The 27,043-nt window shown below is 35.0% G+C and overlaps 1 protein-coding gene across 1 annotated transcript; it reads left to right on the top strand.

Annotated features, from left to right (window-relative positions):
- The first annotated feature begins 1,576 nt into the window (after positions 1–1,576).
- Pfdn2 (prefoldin 2) lies at positions 1,577–24,581 on the top strand. Its single transcript, XM_081758322.1, has 3 exons — positions 1,577–1,794; positions 19,492–19,615; positions 24,034–24,581. Exons 1-3 carry the CDS (start codon positions 1,652–1,654, stop codon positions 24,217–24,219), a joined length of 453 nt encoding a protein of 150 aa, XP_081614448.1. The 5' UTR covers positions 1,577–1,651; the 3' UTR covers positions 24,220–24,581.
- Positions 24,582–27,043: the final 2,462 nt, after the last annotated feature.

Genomic DNA, 27,043 nt, shown 5'->3' with positions numbered 1-27,043 from the left:
TCCTATTGTATCCACTCGCGAACTTCCAGTTTACACTCAGTTTAATTTTTCACCTTTCGAAATCCAAGAGGCTTCTCACAAGTGCGACCAATCACTGATAAAGTGAAAGATATTCTAATAGAAGTCGAGCAAAGATAGACATGTAATATGTGCGTGTAAGGTAGGCATGTAAGTGTTCTAAAATATCCATTCCGAAAGCAGTGTTAAACTATTGGAAGAAAGCTAGCTAGAAAGTTGTTCTTAATATCTTAGTTATATGTAATCCAATTTACTTTGTTAAATTTCGTGTTGCTACAAATTTAAGGATATTTTTTTAAAAATCAGGAGTTTCTCGAATTATTTGATATTTATTTAAATTTGCTAATCAATTTTTAAAAGTATTTTATACCTAAGAACTTTCCTCGGGAATAGCTTGTTCGATTAGTGAATACCTCAATGAAATATGACCGAAGATTCTCGATATAACTACGAACACACAAGTTAAACTTCTTTTTTACTTTCGAGAAACGGAAAGACATAAGAAAGTATAGTAATCATGAAAACAATCGAATTCGAGATTTTAACGGATATACGTGCCTATGTCCTTAGATACCGGAAAAGTAGTAAAGATGAAAAGGTAAAAACAAAAAGGTAATGGGCGTGAATAAATAAAAAAGAATTGCAATTACTGAATCAATTGCAGGAATTACGTAATTCCTGTGAAAATGAATTGCAATTAAATTAATAGCAAAGTAAATTCAAATTAAATAGATCAACTAAATTTAATGGCAATTACTTTCCACAGTGATTATTTTCAATTGATTGATTCATTGAAGTCGATTCTCTTTGTCCAGCTTCAATTAACAATTAGCAATTACTCATTTAAATTTCTTCAAAAACTTATTTAATGATTTCGTTTATATTTCATAATCCGATTTTCAATAACAACTCCATAGCATGGTATAAGTCATTTCTCAGGAAAAAATCGAGAATGGGTAGTTTATTCTTTGGAGTGAGTTGTTTTTGGCCAACTTTCTCAAAAACGCCAGTAAGGCGATTTAATCATATTTCATAAATATATTTTCCAATAATAACCTGACAGTATGCCATAACTCTCTTGTTCTAAAAAATCTACGATCAAGAGTTTATCTAGAGGATGAATTGATTACGGACGATTTTCTAAAAAGTTTCAGGTGATTTTGTTCATATTTCAGAAATAAAGATTTCTTTAATAATTTGACAATGTGGCATAACTCATTTGTCCTGAAAAATCTACGAATGGTAGATTTTTCGCAACTCAAATTTGGCAAAAACCAATATTAACTACTATGGACCCAATTACGTAACGGTTTGCATCAATGTATCGCAAAATCTGCGTTTTTATTCCAATAATATGTAGAAAATTTATAATTTATTTTCCAAGTATTGCGTTATATTATCCATCGCCATTTTTGAAAGGGCTGATACGTTTGTCCCCGCACGGCGATTATCGCAAATGAAAAATATAATTTTGCGTTGCGTAGACTCAAACCATTACCGGGTAGAACGCTGGTCTTTCATAATTATTAATGTTTGCAAGGAGAAGAAGAAGAAGTAGAAAAGAAAGAAGCAGCAATCATATATTAGGTTGAATTGAATACGACCGACAGATCAGGTGCGAAACAAAAGCAGAATGGCTGCAGAAGCAAAGAAAACTAAATCCAAAGGTCAAAAGTCAAGTGAAGAAATATTTCAGGGATTTCAAACTCTTAGGAGCGAACAGCGAACACTGGCAAATAAAGTGTCTGAGTTGGAAATCGAACTTAATGAACACAAGTAAGTTGTTCTCATCTTGTATTACTTGCAGACCAGCATGGCTTTTTTGTTCAAAATCCCATCTCCGTATCTCCCTGTGTTTATTTAAGCTTGTATATCTTATATATTATTAAATTATGTATCTCATATAGTTTTACGAGACCTCGTTAAGTTAATATATATCTGGTGCTTATGGTTCCAGGTTCGATTTCCGGTGGAAGAAAAGTGGTGCTGGTCAAGTTTAGGTAGACCACATTTTGGAAAATTTACAGGTAAAATTCAATACTCAGCATGGAAGGACAAGTGTGTAAAGAACAAATTTTTGCAGGAGCTGGAATTAAATAGTAATACCCATGGTTTGCGCAACTGGGCCCAGTCCAAAAAAAAAACGGTGTTTTTTTTTCGGGTTGGAACCCGCCTGATGAAAACCACTTTAAATCCCGCCTGGGTTTTTGAGTTTTTTGTTAGTATATTGTTGGTACAACTAAGTTGATCACATTGAAAGTGATTTTTATCAGATTTTGGTCTTTTCTTGGGTTAATTAGATGGTTTCGCGTTAAGGTGTACAAACCTTTTAACATAAGATCTTTATAAAGTTCTGAATGAATAAGAAACCTTACCTTAGCTTGAGATAATTATAGAGCAAATTAATGTATGGATTATGCTTATAGCCTGTTTGAAGTAAAATATGCGGTAATAGTATACATGAGAACCCCTGATCTGCGTTTCTTCTGGGTTCTATTACCACTTCTACATGAAATACCATAAATTTTCTACGTAGTGCAATAGTAAGAAGTATCCATGTGCACAAGACATGGGATATGCGTTAAATTCCCCACCACCACCACACACATAGTCATAGATAAAGTACAAGGGCACTACACATGCAGATATAAAGTACGGGTACGTTCTTTTTTATTTTCGTATCAGTCGATAAGTAAATAAAAGTCGCTTTGTTATTCTTCACAAGTATTCTTCAGTAAAAATTTTTTTCCGACAGTAGTAGTTTAGTTCAGTTGTTTGTTGCTACTTCTGTACAATCAACACCAGCAATAGCGTAAAAATTATTTTAATCTTTAAGTTTTACGTCCCACGCTTATGCCGGTTAGGCTAAAGGAGAGGTAAAAATTCTTGTCAAATTTAAGAGCTTAATGTTCGGAGTTCCGAAGACTACGTAACGCTTGTTATTTCAAGTGCTCAATTCAAAGTTCCTTACTCGTTGAAGTTTTAATGTACAGGGTGGCCCGAAAGTGGCGTACCTCGCTTTAATTGGAACAGTATAGTGTTAGTTATGGTTGAATGTCTGTACAGTTACCTTGCAGGCTTAAAAGTCTTAAAGATCAGTATGATTACCATCCATGTCATAACACAGCTGGATTCTGCGCCAAGTTCTCGCAGATGTTTTGCGGAGATACTCCGGAGTCACGAGGGTGAAGGCATGTTCCACAGCTGCTCGTAATTCCTGCGTTGTGTGATAGCGAGTGTTTCTTACTTGTTGCTTTATGAAACCCCAGAGAGCATTGTCTGGTGTCGTCAGATTAGGACTTCTTGGAGGCCAGGCAAAGGGAGCTGGTGAAGATGCATAACCTCTTCCTCCAATCCAGCGCCCAGGAAATGTCTGATTCAGGTAATTGCGCACGTGAATCGCGAAGTGCGCTGGTGCTCTATCCTGCTGTATAACAACAGTGCCTTTGATACCATTTTCTTCCAGTTGAGGCACCGACCACTCATTAAGCATCTCCAGGTAAGAATGCCCATTAATATCCTAAAACCGTCAGAAAACACTGATTTGGGGGTACGCCCACTTCCGGACTACACTGTACAGTAGAAAAAGCTGCATTTTCGAGGGAAAATTCCGTCGTGAAAGAAGTGCCCGGGAAATTCCCGCAATTGAACACACACAGCATCAGAAGTAAATGCTTCAACAATAAAACCATTTATTTTACGTTGGAAAATATTTAATTTCATTTAAGACATTTTGAAACGCTTACTTTATAAAATATGAATTATATCTTTAATTGTTTTAAATTAATTGTCTGGCAAGAACCGTCTTGCAACAAGTGCTCGGAAAATCTCCGTAATTAAACGCATAAAGTATCGGAAGTGAACTTCAGCAAAACATGTGGCGAACGTCACTGAGGCTTCTGGGATGATTTGATCTACATTTATTCTTCGTCCTTTAGATCATTAGACGAATATTTCACCTCCATCAGCTCTGACCGTCCCTCGTCTCCACTTGGAGTCTATCTGCCCCTGGTGTACCACACATACTAAGGGTACAACTTTCGGTCTTTTAAGTTTAAATTTTCAAGGTACAAGCACGAGACATACTGAATTTTCTGTATCCTTTTTGGTGGCATACCAACGTAAAATTTCAAAATGGCGTGTTTTTTGCAAAATAGCTGTTATACACGTTACAACGCGCAATTTTCGGTCTATCAAGTTGAAATTTTGAGAGTAGCAGCACGTGACATTCTAAATTTGCTGTGTAGATTTTCTCGACGATCCAATGTAACTTTCAAAATAGCAGCCTTTTTTTTTTTTTTTTCAAAACCGTGAATAGAAAATTGTTGCAAGTTATGACAATGATAATCTTGAAATGTAATTCACATTTTAACACTTTTATCCCAAAGATATTGAAATATTTCAAAAAAAAAAAACCCATATGGGCCTAGGTGGGTTGGGCTTTTTCAAACTTTTTCAAAAAACCGGGTTTTTTCAAACTGGTAATACCCTTGTATCTTAAATTTAGGAGTCTAGGGTTCGTATTGTAAAATCATTACAAGTACCTTTAGAATATGAGTGCTTATGAAAGATGGTGCGTTATTTCTGCATTCGGGGGACCCAAAATTGTTTTGAGGAGAAACGAATAGTTGTTATGGAAGGGCAATAATGTGTAAGTAATCTGTGAAGTAAATAGAATATAAATGTTGTCGGGATAGGCCCAAAGTAGCTAAAGAAAAAGAAAGAAAAAAAAACCGGATACCGATTAAAACAAGACGTTAGTAAATTCCGGTAAAGGTTTGCGTCGACGCAACGTAAAATTTTAGTAAAATTTGCGGTACTTATCATACAGATGCATTCCTGCCGTGCTGAAAACAGAAGCCTTTCCCGATCTATACAAACCGTGAAGGTAAATATAAACTTCTCATTAAACACCTAACCTAACGTAAGCAAAGATCAAGCTACATTTAGTAAACAGTATCAATGTTTAGAAAAAAATTTGCTCCCCCAAAAGTAGAACTTATACTAACATAGATTATATTTAAAGGGGCTACAAGATATACAGTGTGTCCCAAAAGTAGGTATACAGACGTGCATCTATTAAGTATGACATTTTAATTAATTAAGATAATGAATTTATTTGCGACGGTTGTTTCCGAGCTTAAGGTAAAAGTGAAAATGTCATGACCGATCAGAACGTGACTGTATACCTACTTTTGGGCCACTCTGTAATTGTTGAAAAAGTACAATTCCTTCATGATTTGCGAATAAATACGGTGTCCGCTGCGTAAAATTTACAGTAGACAAGGCAAAGGAACCTGAACCTGTGCTAATTGGTCACTATAATGGACGAACGCTATCTAAGCAAGTCAAGGCAGGTCCAAGCTACTGGATCCGCGCATTAGCATGGGGTGCATCCAAAGGTAGCAGGCGCGTCAGTGATGATGAGTTTGCGCATAATCAAAAGTTGTAACAACATACCGGTAGTGATTTTTGCAGTGATACGAGTTCCTATAACAATTGTAAAGGTTTCACACTACTGACACTACACTTTTAAACGTAAAAGTGCAGCTTCTGTACACTGTGCAGAAGTATTCACTAGTGGAAGGTAGATATCTAATACAACCTTATGTAAATGGGACATTGTTATGTCGGCCAGCTCAAATCTTTTGGAGTACGGTAAGGATTTCGAGTGGTGTCCCTAAACTTATCCTTCACCGAAAAAGACTGATCTTACGTTGATGGCCGCCCAGAATGACAGACATATGAAACTGTTTTCAGCGTAGTATTACTGATTAATTGTTGTTATTCGTATCATATATCTTATCCACAATGCTTCTGTTTCATTTCCTCCTTCATTTGTAATTGTTATTCAGAAATATTTCTTCATCATTAAATACATAACCTGCAACTGTTTTACTGCGTAAAAGTAGTGCCTTTACACTGTTTATTGTTGTAAAATCCGTACTGTTCAGAAATAATGAAAACAATGAATCCTTACCGTATTCTTCTTTCTTAGTTTTTCCAACTACTATTATGAACAACCCCCGAATAAAGTGTTATGTTAATAATTAAAGGAGGTAGGCGGATTGAGGGTGGAGCTCCCAGTAACATGTCGTTGCACTTCTACGTCCAGCTGTAAGAAAAACGTTTCGCTGCTAAATGGGGGGGGGGGACCCTAAACGTTAATGGCTTTCTTTTCTTAATCCTGATTAGTTTCAGGTCAAGTTTTTATTTCGGTAATTTCGTTCAATGAATCGATTCATAGGAAACTTGTTCCTCTTAGCAGTTTCGTTCAATATCAGCAGGAACCAGTTCCTCACGAATCGAATCGGTTAGAAATCATAGTGGTTCAGACTATAATGTTTCTACAATTATTTTCAACATTGTCATACTCAAATGCTGACAGGGGCCGCGGTGGCTCAGTGGTAGAGCGTACACCTCTGGTGCTTGGGGTCCCGGGTTCGATCCCAGCCCCCGCCAAATGAACTTTGTGGTGGACAAACACCATGTGCGTGGGTTTTCTCGGGGTTATCCCGTTTCCTCCCACTTTCTTCTTTCCACCATTCCATTCATCACTCATCATCACCGTCTCCTTTAGCCTAACCGGCATAACCGTGGAACGTAAAACTCAAAGATTTCATTTTATTTTTTTTCAAATGCTGACATTTAGGGTCGTGCTAACTTCCCACCGTAAGATACTTCTAAATTTATCAAAACTTGAAGTATGCAATGTATTAAATAGTAACAGAAAAAAACTACATCAAAAACCACCACACTTTCAGGCTGCTACAAATGGAACCAAACGAAATATATACATGATGTGGGGGGAAGGGCTATCCCCCTATTACAATATGAAAAATTCAGAACTGATATACTCTGCAAACTGCACAAAACTATATACTTAAAAGAAAAAACTCCCTGACCTAAACTTATCTTGCAATTATTATTATTATTAAGTATTCTGCCTTTTGGCAGGTCCTGGGACTAATTTTTCAATTTAAGATTTGGGCCTGGAAATGTTTCTTGCACGTTCCTAGATCATCAGCTTCCTCTTTTAACTCCCAATATTTTCTTCTATTTCTCAAATCATTGGTCAACTATGTTCTTCCTATTCCACGCTTCCTTTCCACTTTTCCGTCTGTGGTGGTGTGAAGAAGACAATTTCTTTGCATGATACGCGTATGTTCAATCCAATGTGTCCTACGAAGGATGGTGGTTGGAAGTGTCCTTTTTCCTCCTATCCGTTTTAAAACATTTTCGTTTGTTATTCTTTCTGTCCATTTTATCTTCTCCATTTTCCTCCAACACCACATTTCGAAGCTCTCCAAATATTTCTTCTCTAACTTCCGTAATGTCCAAGTCCATGAACCATACAGTCCCATGCTCCATATACAGAATTTGACCAATTTCTTCCTAAGTTCATATTAAGGCTGCTAGTTAAGAGTGATCTGTTCTTGTTGAATGGTTGTTTAGCTATGGCAATTCTTGACGTAATCTCTTTGATGATTGATTTTGACTTGATCTCTCGTCAAAATACTTCAGATACTTAAAATTGTCGACCTCTTCAAGGTTCTCTTTGTTCTACTCTTATCCTTACGAGCGTGTTTCCACGGGATATTCTGATGACTTTCCACTTTTCGATGTTAATTTCCATTCCATACAGTTTTCCAGTGTCAACTATTTTGTCAATCATCTCCTATAGTCCTCCTTCGGTTATAACCATATCATCTGCATACCTGATATTGTTAATGATCTGTCCTCCAGTCTTGAAATCTCCAATTCCCATTAATGCTTTCTTCATTAAACATTCACTGTACATGTTGAATAATTGGGGCGACATACTACTGTATATCCTTGTCTGACTCCTCTTGCAATCTCCACTCTATTGATTTCTCCTTCATTCAAGTGCAGTTTCACTCGTTGTCCTATGTACCCAGGGTTGGCCCCACCTGAAAAAAAAAAAAACACTTTAAAACTCACCTGCGTTTTTGAGCTTTTTGTTAGTATATTATTGGTACAATTAAGGTGATCACATTGAAAGTGATTTTTATCAGATTTTGAACTTTCCTTGGGCGAATTAAATGATTTCACGTCAAAGTATACAAAAGTTCTGAATACACTGAACGGATAAAAAAAGCTTACCATAGCTTCAGATAATTATAGAACAAATTAATGTATGGTTTGTGTTATAGCCTATTTGAAGTAAAGTATGTAATTTTATATTATAGAAAATACTTTCCGTAAATAGTGTGTTCGGCGTCGCCGGGTTGACGTTATTCCTTATACATTTGACGAGTTTAAGGTGGGGTTGCCAGATTTTGTAAACGAAAAACCGGGACACCAACCTCAGGCTATAAATGAGGTCAGGTTTTCTACTCATTTAGTCAGAATCAATTACCCGTCTTTTCCTGGTTACTATTGACAATTTTACAGTTCATGCATACACAGTTATCACAAATGAAGTCCTACCAGGGATGTACAAAGAATGTGAAAAGATAACTTAAGAGCTACCTGGCGTCCCTTCCGATTTGCTGTGTTTAACAGGTCCTAAATATTATGCCAATTACGACACACCCTCCCATTTATGAGTGAAGAGATACTTTTCTCTTTGTTGCTTCATCAACTGAGTCAGAAACACTATCCTAATAGAAATATAAATTTAGCATTTAGCGAGAAAAAATACATTTACGCTAAATTCAGAACGATAAACAAAAACTAAACCTCTTGAAAGACTTACGCGGGCTTTCCAAAAGTTCTGCAGAAAACAAAATCTAATATCAAAATTAAACACACAAGACACATAACTTTGTGTGTGTAACTGTCACTTCTTGTGCAAGAGTAAGTTGTTACGGAATTTTAGCATCAAAATTACTGAAAATTTTATCAGATAAAGAAAAAATGTAAATCCAAAATTATTGAATGCGTGCATAGAAATATTTATCCATAGATGGGAAAATATATTAAAGACAACCAGGGTTGATTGATTTAAATCAGTATGATTTAAATCACTTGATTTTTTTAAAATAAAAATCGTTGATTTAAATCAAATTTCGAAATAAAATAATTTAAAGTAAAAATAAGTAAAATCTCGTTTCTGTTCTGTTATTTCGGTTACGAAAGTTAATAATCATAATACAATGAGACTCAAATGTACAGTGTGTATAGCATAGTATGGAAACGTGTCATGCACAGGATGATTAGGGAAAATCCCGTTTTGAACGGGTAACGGAGTAATCCTGCTTTCTTCTCTTCGTAACAATGGGTTTGAGTTTTTAAATCGTTAACTATTTCAACGGGGAAATCATCATCGACATTTAAAACAAAAATCCTTTCGTTTGCGCGTCTGCTTGTTTTTGTTCCCAAATAATAGGACGTATTTAGAGGGGTTGTATCCCCTCTCCGATTTATTTTATAAGATTTATAACTTTAGGCGAAATTTATGTATTTCGTGCCTCAAGCTAGTTCCAATTTTTTTTAAAAATATGCCCCTACCAAATATCAGTAACTTTTTTTTTTTTTTTTTTTTAAGTGTCATTTTGATAAACGTTGCTATACTTTTTCCTTAATGCTTCACCTTTTAAATTTTATTACCTATTTTTATTCTATTAAAAATCGAATCTTCATTATTCGATTAAAAAATACCAAAAACCCTTTTACTTCGGTTTTTTTTTTTTTTAAGACTAGAGGCTTTGTAGAACATGTTACATATGGTTTCACGAATTTCTGCGTCGAGACATAGTGTGTGATGACATCATAAATTTAAAAAGATATTTTTTGTTATGCCTATTATTATTTTTTGGCGGGCTTACATTTTACATTCAAAAGACTGAAATTTTGCACACTCGTGCAGTGCACCCCTTAGTATTTTTCAGATGTTTTCAGATCTCTGCGTGAAAACAGGAGGTCCAGAGGGGAAATGTTAAAAAAAAGGATATTTTTTTTTAACAAAATAGCTTTTCTCGCGATTCGGATGGCGACATATGAATTGTACGGTTTGAAAGGCTGTTCTATTCTGAAGAGAATGGTGTACGAACCATGATCCTAGGATAAATAGGGATGTTTCAGGAAACTGTTACCTGAGATCCTGTTTATACGCGAATCTGGGGTATTTAGGGAATATTATTTTTTGTAGGCTTACTTTTGCACCTAGAAGATTTTGCACCTAAATTTTTCACATTTATTCAATGCACCCCTTAGTATTTTTCAGTGTTTTAGATCTCTACCTTAAAACGGGGGGTTGGTCCAGAGGGTTAAAAAGTAAAAAAGGGTATTTTAAACAGAAAATACCTTTTTTCGTGATTTTTCCGCCCCAGATACAAGATGGAAACATTTGAATGGTACGATTGAAAATCTTTTTTATTCTGAAGAGAATAATGTACAAATCACGACCGTAGGATAAATAGGAATGTCTGAGGAAATTTTTATATTACATGCGGATTATCTGGGGCATTGTGGGGATGTTCTTAGCTCATTGTTAAATATTTTCCCCGCTCTTACTATTCAAGATAGCTTGAAAGTTTATACACACATTTAGTACACCCCTTAATATTTCCCAGTTGATTTTGAGATATGTGCGTTAACATAAGGGAGTCCAGTGGGGATCAAAATTTGAAAAAAAAAAAAAAAATCAGAAAAATTCCATTTTCTCTCAAATTTCGCGCTTCAGGGACATGATAAGGAAATGAACATGTTACCGTTTCAAAGGCTGTTCTACTCTGAAGAGAATGAGGTATGAACCATGATTCTAGGAAAATAGGGATGATGTAGTTGCTTGACTGAAAATCTCTAATTTACCCTTTTAAAAAAGCCATAATTTAAAAGGGTTAAGAAACATTGTTTGAGATTGGTATAGGTTAACAATTGGGGATTAATTCAAAATTCAACCCTAATACTTTCACTTAAATGGCATGATTAGCATTTAATACTAATTCCTAATGCTTTTTCTTCAGTTCGCAACTTGTAATTTACGAGGAGAAAGATTTGTTTTAAATCAAAAAAATCAACAAAAATGATTTTTTTTAAAAAAAAAATCATGATTTTTTTCCACCCTGAAGACAACTCAGTCCTCAGAAGAAATTGTGCCTAAGAAGAAGGCAGACAGGATGGAGTAGACAATTGACATGCAGCGAGTGAGAGCAGAATCTCAATTGTTGATTAAAGTTCCAATAATGAAGCAGTTCTGCACTGCCGACTGAAATATAAAATAACTAGCAGTTGAAGCCCGTCACAAGAAAAAATATGTTCTTTTTCTATTGAAAGTGATATTCAAAAAATTGTCCCCTCCTTTCTCCCCTCTGGAAGAGAAACAACCCACAGGACATAAGAATGGATATGATTTCAAACTCCCTGTTGTTTGTTTAGTAAAATTAATTTCCTCCCGAATCTTCCGGAAAGTAGGTGAGACATACTAGTTCTTGCAAGTTGATTTTTTTTTTCAATCTGAATAAGGAAAACCGGAACAAACAGGCGTCCCGAAAGCCTTTTTCGGGACAGTTAATAAGTGCTAGTTTAAGGCCATAGGTGCCTGTACCACCAATAAATATGTAAATACATTAGTAAAAATAGTATTATTCCATACATTTGATGGTAACACAAGTATTCAGTAAAATTTGGTTTTCCAACAACAGTAGTTTAGTTCAGTCATTAGTTGCTACTCTTCAAATAAGCATTCTGTAGAGTCAACACCAGTAATAGGGTAAAAATTCTTGTCAAATTTAAGAAGCTTAACGCTCGGAGTTCCGAAGACTATGTAACGCTGCTGTTTGAAGTGCTGAATTTAAATTCCGTACTACTGGAAGTGTCGATGTACAGTAAAGAAAGCTGCATTTTCGGGGAAAACCAATCGTGTAAGAAGTGCTCGGGAAACTCCTGCAACTGAACGCACAAAGCATCGGAAGTGAATACTTCAACAGTAGAACTATTTATTTAAGCTGGAAGATATTTAATTTCATTTAAGACATTTTGAAACATTTACTTTACAAAATATGAATTATCTCTTTGTTAATTGTTTTAAATTCATTTTCGAGAAAGAACCGTCTGGCTAGTGGTAGGGAAATTCCCGTAATTGAACGCGCAAAGTATCGGAAGTGAACTTCAGAAATAAAACCATTTATTTTACGCTGGAAAATATTTGCCATATAAGGCATTTTGAAACATTTATATTATAATACATGAATTAAATCTTTGTTTTAAATTAATATATTTGGTATTCATATTTGGCGAACGTTACTTAAGGCTCCTGGAATGACTCGATCCATATTTGTTCGTTTGTCTGCCTCTACCACACACATTACAGGGTACAACTTTCGGTCTTCTAAGTTTAAATTTTCAAGGTACAAGCACGAGACGCACTAAATTTCTTGTATAGACTTTGGCGGCATACCAACGTAAAATTTTAAAATGGCGATCTTTTTTTCTTCTTCTTCTTCTTCAAAATAGCAGGTATCCACACTACAAAGCACCATCTTTGGTCTTTTAAATAGAAATTTTCAGAGTAGAACCACGAGACACTCTTAAATTATGGCGGCTATCCAATGTAAAATTTCCAAAACAGTAGTGAACAGAAAATTGTTGCAAGTCGCGACAATGACAGTCTTGAAATATAAATCACATTTTAACACTTTTACCCCAAAGACATTGAAATATTTCGAAAAAATCTAATTAAACTCGAAAAACCCAGGTGTTTTTTTTTTTTTTTTTTTCAAAAATACCCGGTTTTTTTCAAACCCTGTATGTATAGGTTTTGAATGAGTCTTCGATCTCTCCAGTTGACTCCGATTTCTTTAAGTATTTTCAGAAGTTTCGTCCAATTGACTCAATCGAAAGCTTTTCGCCAGTCGATAAAGCTCAAACACAACTCTATCTCTAGATCAAGAATTCTTTCTGATATAATTCTCATCAATCCAATAGCATCTCTGGTGCCTTTTCCTTTCCGGAATCCTAATTGATCTTACTTTCCAGCCACCTGTTTAGTATGCGTGCAATAATTTTTCCAGTGTGGGAAATCAGGCTAATGTTTCTGTGATCGCTGCACTTCTTTACTTGCTTTTTCTTGGTCAATGCAATCATTGTAACATCAAGAAAATCCTTTGGCTAATCTCCACTCAGGCAGATCTTGTTAATAAGTGAAGTCAGTACTTTCATTGCGTTGTCTCCTAACCCCTTGAGGAAATCTACTGGTATGTTGTCTTTCAGTGGCATTTCTCCTTCGCATGTCTTTGCTTGTACTACTTCACTTTTCAATATGCTGAGTCCTTTTTTATCATCCACCTCTTCCTCTGCTTCAGTCGCAGTATCTGTAGGGCGGATCTTCTGATCATACAGATCTTTTATGTATCTCTCCCGAATTCTGAGGATTCTTTGATGGTCAGTGATTACATTTCCTTGTTGATCTTCGATGCCAAATGTTCGAATACTTTTGTTAGCTTTCCCTCCTAATTCTTGTGCTTTCTAGTAAATCAGATCGTATCTGCCGCGCCATTGAAGTTCCATTATTTCTTCACGTCTGCTCCATGGTTTTTCTTTGGCTTTGTCCGTCTCTCTTCTCAATTAATTGTTCAGGCTTCTGTATTCCTTGATGTCGTGTGTGTGTGTTTTTTTTTTTTTTTTTCACCCTTTCTCCATCTTATTAAGCATCGCTTCAGTTATCCGTGGTTTTGCCGCCATATCCATGGTCCATACAGCCACACCAACAAAACCATTTCCAAATCTCATCAACGAGTACAGCTCTTAAAGTATATGATCCTGGATTACCTATTATATACGGCCTGCCAAAGATACATAGAGCAGATATTCCTATTAGGGCTATTATGTCAGGCCAACACCATCCCACGTGTAAATTGGCTAAATGGCTTGTTAATTATTTTAAGTGTTTGAATATTCCCCTTACTTATTGCGTAAAAATAGTTTCGAGGTTAAACAACAAATACGTAATTTAGTCAATGCAAATAACATTAAAATGGCATCAGTTGGTGTAGTTGACATGTATCCGTCCATTCCTTTGCAGTTAGTTTTTGAATCAGTAACTCGTAACATCTTGTACAGCAAAAACCTTAGTACTCCAGAAATGAATGGCATTCTCAATCTTCTTGAATGTTGCCTAGAGTATAATATTTTCTCATTTGAAAGTAATATATATCATGAAGTGAAAGGTTTGGCTATGGAAAACCCTTATTACCGTAGTTAGCAAATCTAGTACTTCATATGGTTGAAAGTAGTGTTTTGAAAGAACGGAAACTTGATACAGATCGATATTATTGATATGTTGATGTACTTTTCTTGTACAAGAATGATTCACAACTGGATATCTTATAAAAAGAATTGAACAAAATTCACAGCAATTTGAGATTCACTGTTGAGAAAGAGAAGAACGGCAGTTTTATTTAATATAAAAACGCATAACAATAAATTCATCACAAACGCACAACCTTTACACAGTAACATTCATTATAAATCTTCACATTCAGCAGGTACCAAAGCAAACATTTGGAATAATTTCTGTTTTCCGTACCATACACGTCTTACTTGCTTAAAAACAGATTTACAGACAGAAATTGAACACCTGATGAAACTGGGAAGTTTGAATGGGTATTATTCTTAAATAAATTGGTATAATCAGGTTAAAAGGAATTTAAGTTCGGATAAAGCTGAAAGCGACATAAAAGATAAAAAAAATGGATTTGCTTACCTGTTTTTCCCAGATTGACAGCTGCATTAAATGGAATGTATACACAATACAGTTTTCTTGTAGTTTTAAACCTCCCAAAACTTTTGAAAAGAACATGACCCAATTTAAAAGTTATTACACGGATTCTGCTGAAAAATCGGGTTTTTTATGAAATAAAATGCAGTTGCCAAGAGAGTTACATAGGCAAAACGACCAAAAATCCAAGTAAAGAAGCATATCTATCAGGGATTCAAAAGCAGAAAATCCGATGCCAGATTTATCGAAACATTTAAAAGAAACGCAGCGCAGGATAAAAGGTTCAAAAAATTTATTTGGAGCAAGAATGAAGTACAGAGACTGGTTTTTGAAAATTTATTTATTCATTTAAAAAAAAATAAATAAAATAAATTAAATTTAGACTAGGCATGGTTGGGTGACGAATAGGAGGCGGTAATTGCAAAATTGGCTGACAATAAAAAGAATAACATCAGTTGGCAACCTTCCAACAAGGAGCAATAAAAGCGCACAGATTGACGTGCACTGTATTTTAGATCACATCAACTTTATCTGGAGATCACTGACGTACTTGACAACGTGTTTTCGTACAACACAGATCGTCCCTTGATAAGTCCGTTCCATTTTTATTCCTTGATGTTTTTGTTCTTTTTCTTCCTTTCCACCTCCGTGATCAAGACTCCAGGGGAGAGTCGAAAGAAAGTTCAGGAATTACAGAAATCTATAAGTAGAATGATAAAACATACGTATTGAAAGAAAATTACAGATGAGTCAGTATATTATTATTATTATTGCAATGTGTGCTATACACTAAATAAGTAACTGTAAAATTTGCACCTCCGTACCAAGAATCGAACCAGGTTCTAAGGTGTACTGTACCGACTCGTTAAATACTCCGTGAACAACCGTACATTCCATCACTTGAGGTTGGTTTTGTCTACATCACAGAACAGTTCTGGTAGTTTAGGAAGGGAGGGCTTAGTAGTTCAGGGATTACATCTTGTAGGAGGGTTCCTTTTGTCGACTCCAGGCCAAGTGAGTTGTGAACAACATTGTGTCGTGTCATATTTATTTCTGAAATCTTTTTCCTTTTGCATTCTCATTCCACATTCTTTTGCAGCCATTCAGTTTAATTAATTATCCGTTTCGTTTGGCGTAAAAGGCGCGATCGTGAGACGATTAATGTTCTAGTTTGGTTATGGTCGCTTGGATATCAGTCGAGATAACAATGGCTTCACGCATTAAGAGAAAACTTATAGAACGGAGGAAAGTTAAAAATCATTGACTGAATCAGATGTAGTTACTGATTTGTGCAGGAAATTAGTAAAGAGTGATGACATGGATGAACGTCAGTCAGATTATGAGCAGGTTCATTTGTTGCATCTTTTAATCGTTAGTCTATACCTTAAAGAAGGGCTTTTATCAAGTTCATCAAACTAAATTAAAAGATTTTTCCAGCTAGGTCTTGGAATGTAAGTATCAAGGTTGTGAAAAACTTTTTTTTTTTAAGCCCAGCCTAGTGGTTTTATTAAATTTTGTACGTGCATTTGAAATCATGTTCCTACATAAAATACCATTTACATATTCATGTCCTACTACACGATGAAACTTCTGAATTTCTTTGTCGCACAAAGGAAATCCTTGAAGTCACATCTGCGTTTCGTAGGAAACTTTACACTTTGATGTTCTCTTATATTTCGATTTCTAGAAAGAAGAAAGTAGATAATTTTGTAGAGCAACGTAACAAAGAGATAAGTAATTCTATATAAACAGAATATGAATAAAAATATTCTACTACATTCAGGATTCAAATAGTAATAGATTCCTTTACTTTCCATCAAAATACTGTAGGCATATACTGAGATAGCACCTCAAGATCAAAAATCAGATTTTTTTTAAAGGCTCTATGAAATGGACTTTTTTTTTTTTTTTTTTTTTTTTGTAAGGATTGAAATGTTGGAAACCTTTCTTTTAAAAATAGATCTCGTTCCCAGTTCCCAATTTTGTTTCTTACGATAAATCGTATGATTAATGGACCTTTGTAACATACGAAGCTTGTACTAAACTTTACGTCTTTACATACTTCATCAGATACAAAAAAAAGGTAGTTTTTCAATTATCTTTTTAATGCTACTTTTTTTTCCATTTTTATATGTGTAATTATAAAATTGTATTGTTAAGAAAATAGAAGTAGATCTTTAGTAATTTCATTTTTGTAAGTGAAGCATTGAGTAGTGTCTGATTTAAATTAAGGTATTAAAAAAAAAATTGTTCATTTGTAATTAAAATTGTTATAAGAGAAGATTTTGTGTCGTTTCTCATGCAGCTCATTTTCGTTTGTAAGTGTGTAATTATCCAATTCTGGTGCTGAGAAATATATCTTTAGTAATTTCATTTTTTTAAGTGAAGCGTTTTCGATTTGTAATTAACTGACATTTGGAAAGTGACATTTTATTATTGGTTTGTAGTGATACAAAAAAAAAAAAACTAATTCTGAAACTAGTTATGTACTAAGAAACACGATAAAAGAATGTAAGTGTACTCCCATTAAGATTATAACTTTAATCCAGTTTTGAAGTAGGATTTCTGGACGTGGGTTTTACCACAAAAAAAAGTGGTGTGTTTGGACTGGAGTAAGTTGTCAGCCCTGGTAAATGTTGTATTCTAAATTTCAAGTTCATTACAGCATAGTGCAGTGATGTTAATAAAATTCAGAAAAAAAAAATATATATTTTTAACTACATTACATTTGCGGTAATGTTTATAACGCGTGTATAAAGTGTATTCCCTTCCCAAGTATCTGCGTTATAATAAGTTTCTACGGTATTCAGTTTAGTAAGAATTTATGTAATACAGCTGCCATATGGAATAGACATCATGAGTTTATTTCAGTTAAATTTACAATGATTAATGTTCGAGTTCATTTTAATACTTTAATATCAAAATTTCATTCGAATTTCAAACTTCCACACTTTCTCGATATGGACCCCTTTTAAAATTCTGTCATATCTGTGACCATACACCCACATGTGCGATGTGAAATATTACTATAATTTCATTCAAAATAATTTTTCTTGTTATCTATTAGTTTCCTCCTGGCTGAGCGGTTAGCGTACACGCCTTTTCTTTGAACCCATGGGAGACTCAGGTTCAAAATCCGACGATTCATCTGGTTCGAATCCTACGCTAAGCTGTAGGTCCACGTTTTATGTAGCCTCATTGCTGAAAGAGACGCTAGGCTCAAATCAAATCTTGTTCTGCCCCCCCCCCCCCCAAAAAAAAACGCATCTTCCAAGTATACCAGAAACCACACTAATTGTCAATTATATTCAACACTTTTAAATGTTAATTGACTGCTAAAGCTGTAGCCAAGTGACATGATATTTTTTAACTCAATCCACGCGTGGGAATTAAAACAAGAAATTAAATTTATTTTTTAAAAAAATAAGAGATAATTAAACCTTATTTCTGGATTTGTACATAGCACAAACTTAATCTTCGCGACATCAATTCATGAGGCAGACCATATATTCGAATATGATCTGGCAACATTGATCCGCACTGCGTTTTTGAAGTTTTCAGTTTAGAAAGATATGCTTTGAAAGGATAAGTTAATAGAACAGTACAATTAGTCTTAAAAGACACACAACGACACTGAATTGGAGTGGAAACTGTGATAGTGTTAGTGGCCATTATTTAACCCTTTGTGGTCATGGAATGTACATATGTTATATGTCATACACACCAGGAATTAACCGCCATAAAAACTGTATAATTGTCCAATGTGGACTTGCGTGGTAACTGATATTGAAATATTACGATAACGTCTCATGGAGTTTAGTTCAAGGAAGCGATTGGATTTATTTAAAAGTGTTACATTTAATTGAAATTAGTCTGGATTCTGAAATACTCGGGGGGGAGGGTCTCTTTCTCTCTTTGACAAGAACAGATCATGTTAAATGGAATTAGTGATAGTTTTAGTTCACATTCACAGGATTATGGCATGACAGAGATGACCGAAATATAATGAAAAGAGAATCTTAAACAAGAACAGTGTTCGTAGTGTAAAGTAGTAGTTTTTGTCGCAGAAGAGTAAAACAGTTTTAAGTGACTGAAAAATGGAGAGAGGTGTGACCAGGTGTTATTTCTGTAGAATATATTGTCATTGTTGGATTCATAGACCATGGCAAAGTAATAAATAGTCGGTTAAGGCGGCGCAGGAGTGTGGATCAAGAGCTTGGGGTAAACTTGGATGTTAAACTTTTCTCATTGTATATGTAGGATCTTGGCATAATCGTTCAACGTAAATGACAGATACAGTGTAAATGTAGCTTTACCGACTGAAGCTTCACAAGTACATTAAAGTTTAATTTATTGAATTAAAAATAGAAAACTCCATAAGAAAAAGGTAGTCGTTGAATAGAGACGCAAAATACATTAATGTTACAAGATTTCATATCGATTCTTTGAGTTTAACGTCCCACGTTTATTATTATGCCTGTTAGACTAAAAGAAAAAGTGGCAGGAAACGGGAGTACCCCGAGAAAACCGACAAGCATGGTGTTGTCCACCACAAACTTACTTAGATGGGAATCGAAGCATGGACCCCTCGCACCAGAGGTAAGCGCTCTGCCACTGACCCACTGTGCTCCTTTCATATCGATTCATTTAAAAAATGAACCTTGAGTTTGGTGGTCGCTGAGAGAAGTTTCTTTATAGTGTGTATGTAAAAGTGTTCTTATATCTGATCATTATTAAATAAGTTTTTAGAGTGAGTGTCATGACTAATGTTTTTTTCTTCATTCTTACAGAATAGTTATTGATACTTTGAAGGACGTAGATGGAGATCGCAAATGCTACAGATTAGTTGGTGGTGTCTTGGTGGAACGGACAGTAAAAGAAGTTTTGCCGGCGTTACTTACAAACAAAGAACAGGTAACCTATTCTAGATGGTGTAAATTCTCGTTTCTTTGATCTTGATAACAACACTAACATCACTTTGGGGTATCTAGTTCTAAATGTAAAATGTTAAAGGATGGCATCCCTCACTAAGGACATTTCAAAAATATCTTACGTCCAAAGAAGCCTTGGAAACCTGAGCTATTGGGCAGACAATTTGTTTACCATTACTATTATCAAGTATTCTGCCTGTTGAGACTCGATCTTCAGCTTCCTCTTTTAACTCCCATTTTTCTTTTTCCTATTCCTCGCTTCCCTTCGATAGCAGGATGAATAAGACAATTTCTTCTGAAGATGTGTCCAATGCAGTTGGTCTTCCTACGAAGGATGTTGGCTAAAAGCGTCTTCTCTCCTACCAGTTTTAAAACATCATCTTTGTTACTATCTTTTCATTTTATCTCTTCCATCTTTCTCCAACATTACATTTTCAAGCTCTCTAAATATTTCTTCTCTAACTTCCGTAGCTTCCAAGTCTCTGAACCATACAGTCCAATACTCCGTATATAACACTTATCAACTTCTTCCTTAGTTCAGTATTGAGCCTGCTATTCAAGAGTGAGTGATCTTTTCTTGTTGAATGCTTCTTTTGCCATGGCAACTCTTCTTCTTATCTCTTTGGTGCAGTAAGCGTCTCTCGTCAAAATACTTCCCAAATACTTGAAATTATCGACCCCTTCAAGTTCTCTTCGTTCTACTCTGATCCGTAAGGGCGTGTTTCCACGGAATATTCTCATGACTCGACTTTTCTATGTTCATTTCCATTCTATGTAGTTTCCCAGAGTTATCTATTTTGTCAATCATCATTAGTCCTCCTTCACTTCTAGCTATAATAACCGTATCATCTGCATACCTGATCTTCTTAATGATCTGCCCTCCAATCTTGAAATCTCCAATTCCAATTAATGATTCCTTCATTAAACATTGCTGTTAATATTGACTAATCGTGGCAACAATACTACATCCTTGTCTTGACTCCTGTTTTCTAGTTTTGTTTAGGAGACAAGGAATGATAATGCCATCTACAACGTCTGCTGTGCCGATATTCTAAAACTTTTTTTGTTTTAAATTAACTTCATTTTTTTAAAGCTGTTTTAGATTGTTATACTGCTTCCTTTGGTAGATAAAATCCCACCAAGATCTTGTCTGTTTCTTGTGTGTTGAAGTCTAGCGTCCCTTTTCAGCACAGAGGCTACTGAGGTGTGAACCTACAGTTTGAGGTGGAATCCGAACCACTTGTCTCCTGCTAGATATGAAACCTAGAAGTACGTGTATCAAACGTGCATGCGCTGGTCACTAGACCTGTGGGTAGGTACTACCTAAATATTTTCGTATCTCATAAGAGTTTGCATTTCAACATTATTTATTTGTTTTTTAACTAGTGTCTTTGTTCGTGTGAAAGAAAGTAAAAGATATAATTATGTCCAGAAACTGGGAAGAATATGGATTTTTAAAGTTAACATATTTTTGATATTATGCATTTAGGAGGGGGTAAAATAGAGAGAAGAAATTCTATTCTATATTAACACTTGAATGGGGAGCGAGTCTTTAGACACATAGAAGACGACGGTGAATTGGGGAATGCGTCTAGGGATGCTAGTTTTAGAATCTGTTACAACATAGCTCTATTATCTAGTGAGTCACCTTGGTGGTCAACGAAATAGACAGAGGGTCCTTATTAAGCGGGTTAAGCTTCGTTCCGGTATTAGCCGAGAGGTCTACACAGTGGCTGAAATGCAGAGGATCTTACAGACTGAAAATCCGTGAATAAAGTTTCTAATTACAGTTCGAGCTCTCAAAATCAATAGTTGTAAGAAGGCACGATGAGAGCTTGGCATGAAGTGAAAAATAAATTTCTGCAAGATGGTAGCTATTTATTGTTGGATTAAATTCGCGAAGAGCTTTCCAATATCAACAATGAATGGCTGCGTACATATTTACGAGTTTTCATAATTGGATGTGTCAGATCAGACCTACTTAATTACACAGGTGGGCGTTAGTGAGTTGATGGGATGAAACCGGTAGGTCGTAGTGTTAGCAAAAAATATTGACCTGAAATTTGCAGCCAAACGTTTTCTTTTACGACTAGAAAATATGCCAAGGAGCAATAAAATCTGCTTTTTATATTAGTACTCCGCTGTATTTTATTTATTATGTTTTCAAATTGTCAACAGAGAAGTTCTCCCAAATACAAAGTTGTAAGAGCCCTGTCTTATTTTTACTTTTTACGCCTCTAGCTCAGTAATCTTCAACTGCTGATCTGTGTGACTGTTTTGCTGGTCCGCATGAGAAAATGTGCCGATTTCAGTTACATTACCCTGGTATAAGCAAGTAGACACCCGAAAACAACTTGTGATAATTATTAAGTACCAGTATATATAGAAGGAACCATTCGTAATGCTGTTTTTAGTTTTTTGTGAAGCTCCCTTTAACAGCATGTTACTTCAGTACTACGTGACATGGTATGCAATAAGTCATTAATAACATCATGTAACGATATCTTTGGCCGCACATTGCATCAAGTAACTATCGTTTGTTTCCAGGTATGTTAGGTCGTTTATGAAATTTGTAGAAGATGGTTTAACATTTTCTGTGGGATTTATATCCGGAGATTGTCAGGTCTACAATGGGCTTGCAATTCTATGTTGCCTCTTCCTACAGATGATTAGTTTTGCCCTATGAGATAGTGCCTTGTCATTCATGAATTGCGTGACGTCATATCCAATTTCATGTATCATAACATTGATGTGGTCATTACAAACAAACAACAGAAAAAAAGGTTACTACGACTGCCTTTCAAAATTCGCACTCCCCCCCCCCCCCCCCCATACCATGATATTGCTCCTCTTAATGTGTCTGAGGAAGACTATATTACATAGCCGAAACTAAAACACAGTTATATATACTGTTTTGGTCAGTTGGAGTTTTATTAGCAGTTTTGTGTGTGTGTGTGTGTGTATATATATATATATATATATATATATATATATATATATATATATATATATATATATATATATATATATATACCCTCCATTCCAAAAGAAACCGAATGTTTTAAAAAAACAAAAAAAGCAATGAACATTTTGGAACAAATCATTTTTATTAATCAATGTATTCCCCTTCTGCATCGATACACATATTTGCACGCTCCAACAAGTTGTCAAACGACTTCTCCATGTCCTTTATTGGAATGGTCTTTAGGATGGCGGTTGTCGCCTTCTCAATGGCATCAATCGATGCGTGCCACTTTTCTTTCATCGCCAAATGCAGTTTCGGGAACAGATAGAAATCGCACGGAGCGAGATCTGGTGAATAGGGCGGATGATGCAACCGAATAATGTGATTTTTGACCAAAAATTCAGTTACAAGTCGCGAACGATGTGATGGTGCATTATCGTCCAAAAGAGTCCAACTGCCGATTTCGCGATATTCGGGCCGAATACGACGAATTCTTGCCAGCAAACGCTTCATGACGCCCAAGTAAAACTCTCCAGTGATTGTCTGGCCGGGCTGAACAAATTCTTTGTGGATAATTCCTTTTCAATCGTAAAAACAAATCAGCATCACCTTAACTTTTGACTTCACCAAGCGACTTTTTTTGGGTGTTCCTTCATCCGGCGCTCTCCATTCAGCACTTTGCCGCTTTGTTTCGGGCTCATATTCAAAACACCACGTCTCGTCACCAGTTACAATCGATTTCAAGAAGTTTCGATCCTGCCGAGCACTTTTAACGATGTCTTTGCAATGCGCAATTCGATCAACTTTTTGGTCTTCGGTGAGTTTGTGTGGTACAAACCGCGAATTAACCTTCTTAAGGCCCAAAACTTCGGTCAAAATGCGGTATGCGGTTGTTTGAGGAATGCCTAATTCCATTTCAATAACTTTCACCGACGATTTTTTGTTATGTTTGATGAATTGACGCACTTTTTCGATGTTTTCTTCCGATAATCCGGTTCTGGGACGGCCTGATCTTTCGTCATCATCCAGCGTCTCTCTACCCGATTTGAATCGCCTGAACCACTCGTAAACTTGCGTACGGGATAGACACTCATCACCATATGCATTTTGTAGCATTTGGTGCGTTTCACTAAAAGTTTTACCCAGTTTAACACAAAACTCAATTGCAGCTCGTTGTTTGAAACTCATTTTCCGACCGATGTACACAACACACTGACAGTTGAAACGCAATAACTTTGTTGCCGTGCATCCAAATGTCATGACATTTATACCAGTTGTCAATGAGGGACTACGCCATCTACCGATAAAATATTACAACAGATGGCACTAGTGGTACTATTTGTTTTCAAAAGTTCGGTTTCTTTTGGAATGGAGGGTGTATATATATTTAGTGTCAGTAATTTCAATGAGATTGTATTTTTGTTTTCTGTTTTCAGCTGAAGAAAGTAATAGAAACTTTGGAAACGCAGCTAGCGAACAAAGGCCAGGAAATCAACGAATATAAAGAGAAACACAACATTAGGATTCGAGGGCAGGATGACATCACGTCACCTCCACAATCAGAGAAAGAACAACGGTCATCTACGTCAAGTCAGGGAGTCTTGGTTTCCAACAAATCCTAGAACCATGCTTTACTCTGAAGAAATACAAAAGACGTTTTTTTTTTTTTTTTTTTTTTTTTAAGTTAACAAAGACTGTTGTTGCATATTTTGGGATGTAAGTAATAGGGACGGCATGATCTCTCATCCGACTTTGATTGTCACTTGTTTAGTGACTATATTCAAGGTGCAGCACAGTTTCGTAGTTTCCAGAAGAAAATATGTCTAATCTGCTCAGAATTTTTCTTAAAGAAACGTTTGCTACTAATGAAAGCATTTAGGTGAAATAAATTGGTACTGTTTTTTCTCAACGGAATTAATACCGAAAAATCGAAGATGTAGGTTTATGATAGTGTTTGAAGTACTATCGTTAAAGAAAAAGAAAATTCATTTCTTTTAACATACTAGTACGGATTAAGTAACAAGTTTATAAAGGAAAAATAGTACTGTGAAATAAATGTTGGTCTGTCTGATGCTTATTTGTAATAAGTCAGAATGTGGAAATTATTCTGTATCATAATAGCTAGAACAGTTGTACACTGTGTTCATGCACGCTTTATATTAATAGGGTATTAAGTTTATTAAAGTTAGTTCACATATGTAAAACATCAGGTGTAATACTGAACTTCGATATTTTTCTAGGTTCCTTGGTTATATCTCCACGTTTTACGATATTCGCAACTACCAAAGCATTGTTTTTAAAAATTATCTGTAATCTAAATTAAAGGAAAAATTGAAATTAAAATGTATATATATGCTAGTTTGGCTCAGGCTTAATTGAAAGTATGATTTTCACATCTTTTTGTTTGATCTAGTACGTCAGTCGTTCTGGAATCTTCTCGCCGTCTAACATATTCATGTATCACTTTATAATCTAATGTACTAAGATCTGTTCGCTTTGTGAAAATATGAAGGAAAATAATGTTCAGCTTTTTCTCAGTAAAATTAATAGTTTTATAAATATTGTGAATTGCTCTGCATTTTCGTATTTGCTATAGTTTCTGTATATTATATGGAACTTAATTTAATTAATGTACATTAATTCTTTTTGTTTTCTTTTCGAGATTGAATAAGAATTTTAGTAAAACTGTTATTTTTGTTTCTTTGTGTGAAGCTTTTTTTTTTTCTGTATGAGTGTATAAAATTGGTCATTAAGAGCCTGGCTTACTGAAAATTATACAAAGTTTACCATTTTTTTTTTTTTTTTTTTTTTATAAGTGAAAGGGGAGATAATAAAATGAAACTTACCACGATCATAGATAATGTTATTCTACAACAGAAAATATAAACTTGAAGAATTTTCATTGTTGCGATTCATAGAAATTACAGTGTTGCCAGAATAACATCTTAAAAATCTAAGACAGTGACTAGAAAGGAACAAACTCAACTGCATTTAATTACGTATCATGTTGTCTTGGTATCCTGTGAACTACTTTTAAAATAAAGTTGTATTTAGTTTGTAATAAAGAAAATAGTCTTAACATACAATTATTAAAATTAAATAATAATGTTATTTAATTAGTAGTTCACAGGATACCAAAACACCATGATAACGTAATCAAATGCAGTTGAGTTCGTTCCGCTAGTCGCTACCTTAACTTAGATTTTAGAGGAAATGTTATTCTTGCAACACTGTAATTTCTATGGATGGCAACACTGAAAATTCTTCAGATTCATATTTTCTGTTGTAAAATAACATTATCTATGTGGTAAGTAGCATTTCATTATCTCCTTTCACTTATGAAAAACAAGCAAAAGAAAAATGGAAAATTTTGTATTATTTTTAGGCTCTTAACTTAGGATTAACAGGCAGTTTTTGAAAATGATACAATATTATTAGTGTAAAACGGAAAAAGATTTTGTCCAAAGATAAAACATGTAACAATTAATAAATCTCATTGAGCTGAACAGAATGGTATCGTTGACAGGGTGTCTATCGGTCACGAAAAAGTCACGAAATTTAGCTTTTGGGTCACGATTTTTTTTAACTACAAATGTAAGTACATATTGGAAAATGTTGTTTTATAAAACGTCAAAATTCACCACCAAAAATGTCTATGGTTGGCTTTAGACGCTACCAAATCGCTAGTAAAGTACGTTTCTATCGCATGAATGAAAATTCGGCCTAATTTGCACCCAAATTCGCTCTTGAGAATGTTAGGAAATTCTGTGATTTGGTAAAAGAAAAGGTCACGAAATTTTATTTTGGAATTTTAGTAGACACCCTGCTGGAGTGCAAAACCTCATGCATAATTTTCGAGAAAATTTTTGCAAAAAAAGAGATCTTTTTTAAAACCAAAAAATAAAAATGGTGCTGTACTAAAGTCACACCACCTGTTTAGATGAAACTGATCCTGAAGCATGCCTTCAACCTTTTGATTATCATTACCAAGATGAAAGTACACAGTATAGTCAATGAGATGTAACCCAAAATTATTAACTCGTAAATTTTAATTTCTGTTTAAACCAAAATATTGCAAAGTTGATGCCAACCGCTAGGTCATATAGAGCTGAACAGAATGGCATTCTCATGCGTAGTTTTCGAGATAAACTTAATTTTTATGGTGCTAAAAAGTATGTCATTCCTTAACTATAAATATTGATAATTTCTATTCAGTTGCAACTGTTCATTTGTTTATGTACTTGCGTATTGCATGTGTAAAAACACCACACAATTAACTAGGAGAAGCCAAAATAAGTAAAGAGGAGAAAGATTTGTGTTATGTATGTAATACTGCGGATAATAAAAAATGATCGTGTAAGGTGGTTGGTTTATCTAAAGGTATTTGGGTAAGCCAAAAGGAAGATATGGAAAGGGGCATAATAAAAAAAGCGGAATTTTTGGAGA

Source organism: Thermobia domestica, chromosome 5 (assembly GCF_964235325.1).
Source record: "Thermobia domestica chromosome 5, izTheDome1.hap1.1, whole genome shotgun sequence".
NCBI lineage: Eukaryota > Metazoa > Arthropoda > Insecta > Zygentoma > Lepismatidae > Thermobia > Thermobia domestica.
This window is presented reverse-complemented; position numbering and strand designations above follow the sequence as displayed.